General features: G+C 37.9%; 1 protein-coding gene across 1 annotated transcript; it reads left to right on the top strand.

The window, feature by feature from the left end:
- Positions 1 to 783: 783 nt before the first annotated feature.
- Positions 784 to 11,609, top strand: LOC306772985 (serine/threonine-protein phosphatase PP1-beta catalytic subunit-like). Its single transcript, XM_079262666.1, has 8 exons — positions 784 to 865; positions 4,130 to 4,261; positions 7,667 to 7,897; positions 7,979 to 8,083; positions 8,212 to 8,283; positions 8,558 to 8,709; positions 9,636 to 9,770; positions 9,877 to 11,609. Exons 1-8 carry the CDS (start codon positions 814 to 816, stop codon positions 9,979 to 9,981), a joined length of 984 nt encoding a protein of 327 aa, XP_079118792.1. The 5' UTR covers positions 784 to 813; the 3' UTR covers positions 9,982 to 11,609.
- Positions 11,610 to 12,569: the final 960 nt, after the last annotated feature.

The following is a 12,569-nucleotide window of genomic DNA, read 5'->3' as shown; positions in this document are numbered from 1 at the left end:
TTGCCACACCACAGCTCCTGTTTCGGATTTGACAAACTGATAAAAAGCTGTTTGCTGTCTTTTTACATTATGCTCATTTTCAGGCTAGTTATTAAACTCTTGCACACTTATAGGGGTGTCTTTTAGGTGTCAATTTAACTAAATATATAGTAAGTTCACTGTATAACAAGTATGGTACTATTTAATTTAAATGCACTTAACATTTGTTTTGTGTTCCTTTTCAATAATCATGTTTGATGACTGATAATAAGAAAATAAAGAACAAATTCAAGAACATCAGTCATTATCAAATAAAACTAATAAGTTATGAATATTTCTCTGAATATTTCTGCACTACCTTTTATGTAAACACTTACACTATACATGCTTATACTAAAAACACAGACAAAATTGTGATCATCTCAAATAATTCTTTCTTTAGATGTTTTTTTTAAAGACATATGACATATTTAGTGCAAATTAAAGCGTTTTCCATATTCTTGATAATGTCAAATTAATTTACAAAAGCCAAACTAACGAAAACTAGACATATCCAATTCTACATGGTCTTCTACTTCATTAATGCAGATCTTTGCTGCTCTTAGTTTCCATGGAAGGCAATGATAGAAACATATAGAAATATTTTTATTACTGTAAAATTATCCATGTCAACTGATCTTACATAAGAAAGTGTTAATCTGCTACCTTGTTTTGTTTGTCCTGTTCACAACATTGTTTTTATGACAGTGTCTTGGGTTATTTATTTCTTCACAACAGCGCCTCCTTATGTCCGCAGTGGGAATCGACCCGACTAACTACAACATCAGTGTGAAGATGGCGGAGGGTGAATTGAACGTAGATAGCCTCATCTCTCGGCTCTTGGAAGGTAAACAGTTTGAATTAGACTGTGAGGTTAAACAAACTAAATTATTTTTAGTCTGGAAGTTGTGTCAGATATGTATTCAGCTATTACTCCGGATACCACTGAAAACGCAGGAGAAGTGTTAGCTATTGAGGCTAATGTCAGTCATTGGAAACAGTGTACGGCTAGCTTTAGCTAGCTGGTTAGCTGCCTGCTCGTGTTTATAAACTGTTAGCAGTGAACGCCTACAAGTCTTTGCACCGTTAGCTGCGTTACTCCTAATTCCTAATGTTTATGGTGCCCTTTGTATTAGGATTTATTTAAACTTTGCTTTGATATGTTGCGATATTCTAGCGCTTTTATTTGTCAAACGACTGGTATTCAGCAGGGGCAGAGACGTTTTCTTCTCCGTGTAGAGCACAATGCATTATTTGTCACGGCACGAAAGTGAAGTAATTAGTTTTAAAATAAAAAAGGAGTGGGGTGACACAAACTATCAGCAGCCCTGTTGGCTTTCAGTGCTGTTAGATTTTAGCCTTAAATTTCCCAATGTAGTCATTACTATTTAGTTGGGGTTTTTTTTCTCTTTAAATAGTGACCTTAGAAATGTTAGAATTAAATGTTTTGATAGAAAAATCAGCTGTAAAGAAATATGGTGTGCAATATAGAACATACAGATTGCATCTGGTATTGGTTGCCCTTGTAGCTACAGTCAATATAGAATAGCCTACTTGCGTAAATGGGCAAAATTTGCGTGTTTTTTCCCACCTCATTTAAGTTGTAGATGTGTGTGTGTGTGTTTTTTTTATTATTTTTTTTACAGTGATAGGCAGGTTGCGGTGATTCACTGCACCAATGCTTTAATTTTACCTTTAAATGTCCGTGATATAATGTAAATCCAAATCGAAGAATGATAAATAACAATCATGAAGCAATTAAAAACAAAATGAAAATCAATAAAGAGGACGAAGTGGTTATCAGTTCTTTGACTTCTTTGCAGAAATGTTGATGACAGCTTGAATCACCCTAAATCATGTGAACACAACCCCACCATAATCATATGGCTGCTTTCGAACAATTATGGTGAATCTTTGTTGGTACATGAAGACAGAGTTTAAGACAAACAGACAAAAGGATGTTTTTTGTGTGTTGGCAGTCCACCAACCTCCTTTTGAGAAGAAGGGGAGTTTTCTGTTCCTCTGAGAGATATTCTGAGTCAGACCAGACCACGAAGGCAAATTCAGCTGTCCTTGGCATACTTTCCTCCAGTGTCTGATTCTGTTAGATGGAGATTACATGTTTTTGGTTTTGTTTAATGTTTAGTTTTCATGTAAATTAGTAAGATAAAGTGTTCTCAGTGGTGTTACAACCAGCCAGCAGCCAGTACCTACTGTGGAACTGGCTGTGTTTTACCAATTTCACCCAGTTCAAAATAACTTGCAATGAGACCATGCCTAAAGCGGGATCAGTAGTCTACCCGGTGTCCATGGTTGAACTCAAGATAAAGGAAATGTAAATATTTGATGTGCTGGTTTCAAGGTATACCATGGTATGAAAAAGTTGCTGTATGGATGGCTGTCTGCCGTATTGTGATAGCATGCCTGTGGAATGAACGGTCTTTTGTCTTATAAATCATAGGGAGAGTGTGCAAGTCAGGTGTACCTGGAGTTAGGTGCAGGTTCAGTTAAGAGTGTATGGACAACTCCCTGTGGTGTTGGTAGCGAACATGGTTGAGGGGGTTAGATGGCGAAGCTGTCGTTCAAACAAAATTAGATGTTTTATTTTAAAGAGTGTAATCATAATACCACGGTATACCATAAAACCATGATATTTTTGCTCAAGGTTATCATAACTTCAGAATTTCTTACCGGCACATGCCTATTTGAAAGTACAAGTTTGCACTGTGGTATGAGCTCTTAGGCTATAGACTGTATACTCTGTTGTACCGCAGTAACGTGCTCCATTAGTTACTGTGTATTGCTGAAAACAGAAACACACTCTGTAACACAGCTTTAAATACACACACACAAACAGTGCTTTGGTTCATGAAAATCGCAAATCCTTGTCATTGCTTCATTTCAGCCTTTGCCCCTCAGTGTTCTTTAGAACATAATCTCTTTAAAAGTGGCAGCCAGTGGAGTGCCAGTGCAAACAGTGAAAGGTTCAGTGTTAACGCTGAGCAGGCTAGCATCCAGGCTTAACCCACCCTCCTCTGATGAGGCCTGGTAAAGAGCCCTACTTCTGCAATTTCATGCTTCATGTAATGCACATCATTCGGGTATGAACTAGATGGAGGATAAGGAAAATTGAAGGTTAAAAACACCAAGGATTGTGGAGCTCTCAAGCATTTTTGGCTGTCGGATTCATCATCTGTGATTACTTATTTCGCTGTGTCACTCAACTTGAATCTGCTTTATTTGGATTACAAGACTAATTAGACTCTAACAGGGAATTTGAGCATACAGTGTGGGCTGCATACTCATGCGGATGTATACTTATAAATGCACAAAATTGTATTATCTAAGCTTCTGAAAATTCTATCCAGTATATAAATGATCCACTTTAGCTGCTCCTATTTTAACTATTTTATAATTTGGCATTCTTCATAATAAGAAACAAAAGTTAAGTTTTTTGTTTGTTTTTTTAATCTGGGATCAGGGTGTATTTGCTTTACTAGGTTCTTCAGTTGTGGATTTGTTCAAATCTTTGTTTCACTGCAAAACAGATTTTATTGAAATGAAAGTATCGCTCAGTCTGAAGTGCAAAATAACTACTGGTAGTCATGTTTCAGCCTGTTTTCTGTTTTGATTTGTTTGTTTTTTTTTAAATGTTTTCTATCACTTTCATGTCTCTGTATTTAAACTGTTAACTTTAGCCAGCATTCATGGTTCTCCCTTTTGTGTTCTTTGGTTAAAAATAAAGATAAACTAAAGATAAAAATGAGATGTGGCATAATGCCACAAAGTAGGCTTCAGCTCACATTGAAGCCACACAGCCAATAAACCCACACTACTGCTGAAGAGGCAAACTGTTTTCATAGGCTAAGCCGTGGGTTTTTAAAGTATGGCTGAAGCTGAGCAGCTATAAGCTACAGAATCATTACGCCCACTGTTCATCAGCGTGTGCGATAGCTTTGTGCTGCTAAAAGTATTTTTCCCTTAGGGGGAGAAAAGACTTCATCATGGCCTCATTCTGATTGACTTTGCTATGCCTAAGTTGTTACTGTTTTGAGAAAATAAAGGATAAGAGTTGTTAGTAACACTGACGGCATTTTTTTTTTTTCCCCAGTGCGAGGATGTCGTCCAGGGAAGATAGTTCAGATGACCGAAGCAGAGGTTCGGGGCCTTTGCATCAAATCCAGGGAGATCTTCCTCAGCCAGCCCATCCTGTTGGAGCTTGAGGCACCCTTGAAGATTTGTGGTTTGTGTTTTCTATTTTTGCCCTTTTGTTAGTCATTTTTCTCACCATCTTTGGCTTACTGGTGATCGTTTACACGTTAGTTCGTGTTGTTTTCTTGTTGAAAGCTTAGAGAAAGAGGAAAAACAAACAAAGGACAAGGCTGACCTTTTATACATGTTTTTCTTTTCTGTTGTCCACAAATTGATTTATCTAAAACCATACATGTTAAAGTATTTTTCTTTGGCTATCAACAAATGATAGTTAGCTTAATCAAATAGTTATATGTACAGTTTATGCAGAAAGCTACAATCTGACTGTGAAGGGTTTCACTGTACTTAACACACATTCTGCAGCACAAACCCGTGCCTGGTCTGCACAGCTATCAATTTCTTTGATGCAAATTTTCTTATGTAACACCGTCACAGCCTGTGTGATATATTAGGTATCTAATACGCTCTTAACTCAGTTGCTCAGTAATAGTAAAGAGGGATTTATGAATGCTTATATCCACACAAATTATGTGTCATTGTCACTTGTATCATCATCTTGCAGACAGAATCCCACATTCACAAGTGAGCTTCATATATTAACAGCTGAAAAAGCGTAACTATTTCTATCTCCATCTTTCGTCAGTGTAAATTAGTACACCCCATCATTGCGTCCCTCCTGTGTAACACTGAAAACTGCTGAGCCAACTTGTATATGTTCCTTTCATTGTGAAAACAGAAAATTGTTTGAATATGTTTGACTTCACTGTGATTAAAATAACAGGGTTTAAAGTATAAAAAAAAAAAAAAAGCAAATGAGTTTGTTAATGGATGCTTATCGTAACTTTACAATGTGCATGAGTTTAAGGTGGTCAAATCTATATGGCAAGAAAATTCTTGGTCTTTTTTTTTTTTTTTTTTTAAATCTTTGTTGTTGAACTTCTAACCCCGAGCTGATTAGACAGGAGTTTAACCCACTACCCATATGTCAGGCATGATAAACACTACTACTGCATATAAAGCTGTGGATGTCTTTAATTATTTACTAAGACCACATGGGTCAGGTTCTGTGCAAACTCTGTAGCACATGTAGTGGTGAAGAGGTAAACATGCACACTATGAGGACAACGTCCTGACAAACCCTGACAGGGCCAGGCAGAGGAAGACAATATCTTCAATAATCCCCAAAATTATATCTTCTCATCATGTTAATTGCATCAAAAGTGCGTTATTGGAAATTTAAGCAGTAAACCTGTTGTTCTTAGTGTTTTCTTTGTTTAGACAGTTAGAAATCTGCTGAGTCATATTATTCAACATTCGCAACATTAATTTTTTCACAAAAAATTAAGAACATTGCAGCTTAAAAACACCTAATGCTTCTGTTATCAATATAAGATCCTGTCTGCAGATTTCTTGAATTCATTGGAAGATATTTTATTGTAATTTGTATTGATGATAATATCACTTTTTTGCTGCGAATGTTTAAACATGTATGTGCGTTCAAACATGTGACAAGTCCCAGTCACGTGTGTGACTAGGGGGGTTCATTGCTCTCACATCAGCTGTGTTTAACTCCAGCTGATGGGTTTGTTTGTTCTCTAATGCTGGCTTACATTATAACTACCCATTTATGTTTCACACACAGTGATTATGATAATTGCAGAGCTGCGTCACGACTTTTTTATATTTAAATGGCTCAATTCATTTTACCAATTAATAACACTGACCTTACATTACATACAGACCTGCATTGGTCCTTTTTTTTTTTTTTTTTCTTCCATGTTTTCCGAGTTTTGCACTGCTATGTCTTCCCTTAATTTCTGTGTCACTTGTCTAAAACACTCATCACCCTGCAGTAGAGAACTGAATTAATGATGCCAAAAAACAGCAAAAACCCCTTGGTCAAAAGTCAGGATTTTTGTTTTAATTTTTTTATGTAACATAGCATCTATAAGTTTTTGAGTTTTACAAGTCTATTCCATCTTTAGTAAGCTAAGCATAAGAGAAACATAAATTAACTAATAACCTGTAAGTAGATAATAGAGCTTTGATGAACGGATAACTGGTAACTTCATCGCTCCCTTATGAAATGAAAACTCAAAAAAGGTTTGGAAACATTTCATAGAGCAATAATTTAGACATTTTAAAAGCTTTCCTGGTTTTACATTGACAGCTTGTGACCTTGATTAGGAAGCCAGAGCTCTGCATTAGTACTGGGTTCACTTAAGTTTTGTTAATGTATTATTAATGTGAAGGATTGCAAAGTCATCACCATAACTAGCACTTGCAAGACAACTAGATGGACGCCTGGGACTGTGTGACCAGAACTTGTTTATTTATTTGTTTTTAAAGAAAGAATGAAAAGAAAGAATAGACAAAACAAACAAGCTGGTAAAGGACATCAGGAGTACTGAGTATGACACAAATCTAGTCTTAGACATTCACAACTGTCACTTAAGTAATTTATTTCCACTAAAAATGTGCTTTTTATCCTAGGATGCAGACAAATATAAGGGTAGACCAGCAGGCATATAGGTTTTGGTGCCAGTTGTGGTTTTGGAGCATGGAAAATGAACCAGTTTCATGGTTTGAAAATAAAGCAGCCCAATTCTTGGTCATTTTAGTCTCAGGGACAGGCAGCTGTACAACTTAACAAGGCATCTCACTTCATTTTAATTCGCCATCTCATAATGAAGCCTTGCCATAAAAAGAGTATGGCACATAAATGTACTTTCTTTTTTTGGTCACAACAAAACCTGCTGTTATTGTCCTGCTCTGGTAGGACTTTCAGTCATCTGTGTCTGGAGCACTTAACCCAAATTAGAGTAACTCTTGAGTTGGTGCAAGAAGATATAAAAAGAAGCAGGTCTTGGCTGAGTGATGAAGCAAGTCTCCAGTGCAGAGATCGTGTGCTTTGGTGAAAGCAGCTACAGCTCATCTCTGCCTGACTGATGTCAAATATAGAAGAGGTTGACCCTACATCCTGGGAGAGCTGTTAAGATTTAAATTAGTTTGTGTGGATGTGTGTGTGGATTATGTAAGCGCTTTATATTTTTCTGATTAACCTAAAATGTGAGTGTTCTCTCCCTGGTTAATTCATTTCCCACAGACCATGGCGTTGATCTGCTGGCCGTTGACGTGGTTGTTTAGTATGTGGATACTTTTGGCTTGCTGGCAGTGCAATAATCATACATCTTTATCAGCTTTTTCTTGTAATAATCTAATCAAATAATGTAATCAAAACAGCTTCAGAGAGATAACAGCTGGTATCTGCATGAGAATGTGTTTTATCATCATCAGCTGGTGGCATCAGTGCTTTTTCTTTGTCAGGTTTTTTTTTTTTTTCCTCCACGTCATCTCCAGTTATTATTCTTCCAAACTGCCAATCAAACGCCTTGGCTTCTCTCATTTCTCCTTTTGCCCTTCTCTGTCTTTTTAGGTGATATTCATGGGCAGTACACAGATTTATTGAGGTTGTTTGAGTATGGTGGCTTCCCTCCAGAGGCGAACTATCTTTTCCTGGGTGATTATGTGGACAGAGGGAAACAGTCCCTGGAAACCATTTGTCTTCTACTTGCCTACAAGATCAAGTATCCAGAGAATTTTTTTCTGCTCCGGGGCAACCATGAATGTGCTTCCATCAACCGCATTTACGGGTTCTACGACGAGTGTAAGTATAATTTAATAACTCAGCCTGTACAAGCATACAGGCAAACAGTTTGGTTCTGAAAATGTGTCTATGCATTTCCAGGCAAGCGCAGATTCAACATTAAGTTATGGAAAACCTTCACTGACTGCTTCAACTGCCTCCCCATCGCTGCTATTATTGATGAGAAGATTTTCTGTTGCCATGGAGGTGAGTGCTTTAAGTTTGCACTTTCCCTGCCTTGGCCAAAATCTGAACTGTGACTTTTTCATTCTGTTGTTTAGAATATATTTATTGCATCTGCGGTCAAAAATAGTTTCTTATATTTACTGTTTCAGGGCTTTCACCCGATTTGCAGTCAATGGAGCAGATCCGCAGGATCATGAGGCCAACAGATGTGCCTGATACAGGTACTATTTAAGTCTTTATGGACTCTGGTGAATGTCCACACTTGATCCTGAACATGTTCATTTCCTCTGGATCTCACGCAGGAATCTAAGTTTATGTTGAAGTGGAAAATAACAATCTGTCTTCCTGAGTGACTTGAATGAATGGATTTTCTGTGTTACTTCTTAAAGTCAGCTGGTTTTTTAGCACACCAGTCTCTGTTTATACCATGTTTTCAACACTTTCCTGTTTTAAGCGTTTTTATCTCCCTGTCTCCTCTTGCTGTCTGCCTGCCAGGCCTGCTGTGTGACTTGCTGTGGTCAGATCCAGATAAAGATGTACAAGGTTGGGGAGAGAACGATCGTGGGGTCTCCTTCACCTTTGGGGCAGATGTGGTCAGCAAGTTTCTAAACCGCCATGACCTGGACCTCATCTGCAGAGCCCACCAGGTAATTAGGACTGGGTCTAAGTTGGATAGTTTAAATATTGAACACACAGCTGACAAACAGTCCCCACTTTTTATTTATGATTTTCTTCTTGTTTTTTTTAAATGTTGAAAATTCACTTTAATGGCAGCTGAGCCATAACTTTATTACATTTTCTGATCAGACAAAGCAGACACTACGGATGGGCTCCTGATTAAATTGTGTTAGTTGGTGACCGGTTGTCTCTCGGGTAGAAACTCGCCGGAGCCCTTCCGTTGTGAGACTGAATATGCAACGTTTTCTTTTTGCAGCAGTTTTTGTTTATGCAGCGCTTTTCTGTATTCGCAGTACATTGCTTTATTTGCAGCGCGTTTTTCTTCTTTTGCGTTACCTTTTTGTATTTGCAACGCTCTTCTATACATGCAATGTTTCCCGCTTGCATTTCTATTCTTAAATGCAGCTGTTTTTCCATATGAAGCGCATTTGAACCCGTCGGCCACTGTACATTTCTGAACATTTAAGTATAAGATGGTAAATTTCACACTTTGCATGAAAATGTTCTCATGCACAAAATATGCACAACTTCTGCGCATAACAACGGTTGATAAATGAGGGCCTGGAACTACACCATGTTAAGAGCAGATGTATATCTCATATTTTCCTCTTTTCATTTAATCTTTGTCCTTTTGTGCCAAACAAACCAGTTTTCAGGTATTTCTTTATTAACTTTTGGGGGGATTAAAATCATATTAAAGTGTGACAAAGTACTTAAGGCTCAGGAGTTGCTCGATTAGCCGCAGTTATTTCAGTGGTGATCTTCATATTGATTCAGATGTAGGTGTTTTTTGTATAGTCAACCTTCATAGCGAAGTTGGTTTCTGAAACTAGCTGCAGATCTGTTTCTTGGTATTGATCAGGCGTTGGAGTAATGTTGTGTGTATTCGGAACAGGTTGTGGAGGATGGATACGAGTTCTTTGCCAAACGCCAACTGGTCACACTTTTCTCTGCTCCAAACTACTGCGGGGAGTTTGATAACGCAGGCGGCATGATGAGTGTTGACGAATCCCTCATGTGCTCCTTCCAGGTAACCTGAAAGCCACAGAGAGAATTCATATTTTCTTAGCCTGCATGTTATTTTAGAAACTGTCGTTTATGTATCTTCTATCTGTTTCTGCTGTTCTGTCCTCAAGATCCTAAAGCCCTCAGAGAAGAAGGCTAAGTACCAGTATGGTGGGGTTAACTCTGGTCGACCTGTCACCCCACCCCGCACCGCCCAAGCTCCCAAGAAGAGGTGAACACTCATCTACAGCCCTGCCCACCACCCTTTCGTCTTGCTCTTCCCTGGTGTGCCATCGTGGCAACCCCGTAACACCCCCTGTAGAGTAAAGATAGGGGCCTATCTCTTTGCCCAAATCTTTCTTCTCTTCCCTCCCACTCACCCAGCCCCTCATCTACTCAACTGACAGCTCTTTTCTTAATGTGTATGTGTACATAGATTGCTGTGATCAATCTGTTTTTCTTTTTCTTTCTTTCTTTTTGCCTGTTTGTTGGGATTTTTGATATTATTAACAAATAATAATTTTGGTGGTTTTGCTTCCAATGCTATTTAAATTTTTTGAGGTTGTGTGTTGTGTAAGAAAACACCTTCTCTTTGTTGAGAGGCAATATGACCACGTAACAAGAAACATTTATCAGAAAACAAAAATTAGATTCAACTTTATTTTCGTCTTGAAAATAAGGAGAAAATTATTCCAATGTGGTTTTTTTGGTTTGTTTTTTTTTCGGATTAAGAGCTTTTCTCATGTTCCAGTTTCACATGTCAAACTCATCACAGCGTCTGCAGAGCCCTTTGTAGGGCTTTTGCACACTCATTTTCTATATTAAACCTCCCAGTTTGTTGCAATGAATGTGAACAGACCAGCTTGAATGAAGTGTACAGGCTGAATCAGACAGTGTTGTTTGTGGACACGATTTACCCAAACATGATATCATCTGGGCTTCAACTTCTCCACCCTTGTATGCCTCCCTGTCCGTCCACTCTATTCCCACATAAAAGCATGTTGATTCTCAAACAAAGCTGGTATTGACCTTTTTTTTTCCTGATCTGATGATTTATTGCCATCAGGTTAATTTCACCTGTACTTAACCTCTTGTTTTCTTTTTTTTTTGGCGGGGACGGGAGCTGGTTTTGATTACACTAATTTGATTGAGACTGTTATGGATTGCAGTGCAGACGAGCGTACATGCTTACAGGATTGTGCTTTGTAAAAAAATTTTCATGTAACACAAAGCCTTGCAAATTTTCAGATAATATTTAGTATTCAGTATGTTTATGGCTTCCTGCAGAAAGTTAGGTTTTTTTTTGTTTTTTTTTTAAGATTTGCTGTGAAATACCAGTTTTCATTTGCTCATATCACCCTCTGTTTAGGTACATTGTGTAAAAAGTAGGCGAGTTGGGAGTGGGTGGAAGACAGAGGCCGTTTTAGTATTGCTGTGTGGTTGCGATGCCACCTGGTGTATAAAAACAGCACTACAGTGTAAAGTAGCGCACATCCCATATTGTAAATTTCCAAATAAATCAGGATGGAGGTTTCATCACATTGCCAGTATTAAATATGGTGTCCTTTACTATTCTGAGGTACAACAGTCACGCTGACCAGCAATAGGTCTGGTTAGTGATTCAGATTCAGTCTGCTGCAGTCTGAATCAGTCTGATGCCGTTGGAAATTTCTGTAAAACAGTTGCCTCTTTTTATGTTATGATTTTCTTAATTGAATTGCTATACTGTTTTCTTATTCAGTTGTATATTTATGTTCAGATTGTTTACTTTTAATCCACTTTATTGTCTTGATGATGACAAGAAAACATAAAGTGTTACCAAAAGATGTTTTGCGATTTGTACAAGTTTGTTTGAAAGTCTATACATTCAATAAAATAGGTGGAGCCAAAAGTTACTGCTGTCTTGTTTGTGAGTGTGCATAATATACAGTAACTACACACACCATCCTCTCATCATAACAGTTTAAACTTTAGCCTTAATGACTTGATACATACTGAGTTCTGAGGTACAATATAGTGTACAGTTTAATTGTATATAAGCAGAGGCATGCCTTTATTCTTTTTTTTCTGCGTATGTACACAGTTTAGCCAGAGACATCTCAAGTAGCTTGACCACTTGGATGCCTCTTGGCCCAGTTCAGAGCAGTTTCCATTGGCCCTGAATTCAACCAAAGTGTCACTGGCAGGAGGAGACGGCATGGCAGTATCCAGGCACAGCTAATCCACAGTGCCCCTTTCAGAAAGAAGAGAAGTAGATGATGTTCTGAAAGCTGCGTGTTGAGCTTTCTGAGAAGATTTTGAAGGAACTTATGCTGAACACCATACCATAAAATAAACAAGCCCTCCTGAAACCCATAGTTTCATATTTAAATTGGTTGTTTTACCAACCTGTGAACCCTCTGCAGTTGCCATCCTCATGTTTTCACTTTCCACAGACTTGAGGTAGTAGGAATCATCAGAACAAAGCTGCCTCCTATCTTTTCTGTGTCTTGAAAATCACTGTGATCTTTGTGTTTCCACTGTGAGTAAGTCAAAGTTATTTAGGTTAAAATAATCAAATACAACAAATCAATCTGTTGTTTGTATTGTACTAATAAAAGTTGTTTCTATTTAATTTTTATATTCATTCACCCATTCATTCACTGTCTATATTGCTTAGTCCAATTAAGGGTCACGGGGAAGCTGCAACCTATCTTAGCAATCATCGGGCAAAGGGCAGAATACACCCTCGACAAGTCGCCAGTCCATTACATAGCCAACACAGAAAGACAACCATTTACACTCACACTCACCCCTGAGAACAATTTAGAGTAAGAAAGTAACC

This window comes from Telmatherina bonti (assembly GCF_933228915.1).
Source record: "Telmatherina bonti genome assembly, chromosome: 22".
In the NCBI taxonomy this organism is placed as follows: Eukaryota; Metazoa; Chordata; class Actinopteri; order Atheriniformes; family Telmatherinidae; genus Telmatherina; species Telmatherina bonti.
This window is presented reverse-complemented; position numbering and strand designations above follow the sequence as displayed.

Bases quoted from the DNA above. Each gene is read 5' to 3' on its own strand.
- LOC306772985 (XM_079262666.1), top strand. From the start codon at position 814: ATGGCGGAGGGTGAATTGAACGTAGATAGCCTCATCTCTCGGCTCTTG. The intron at 8,284-8,557 runs GTACTATTTAAG...TCTGCCTGCCAG, and splicing joins AACAGATGTGCCTGATACAG to GCCTGCTGTGTGACTTGCTG. The intron at 8,710-9,635 runs GTAATTAGGACT...TATTCGGAACAG, and splicing joins TCATCTGCAGAGCCCACCAG to GTTGTGGAGGATGGATACGA.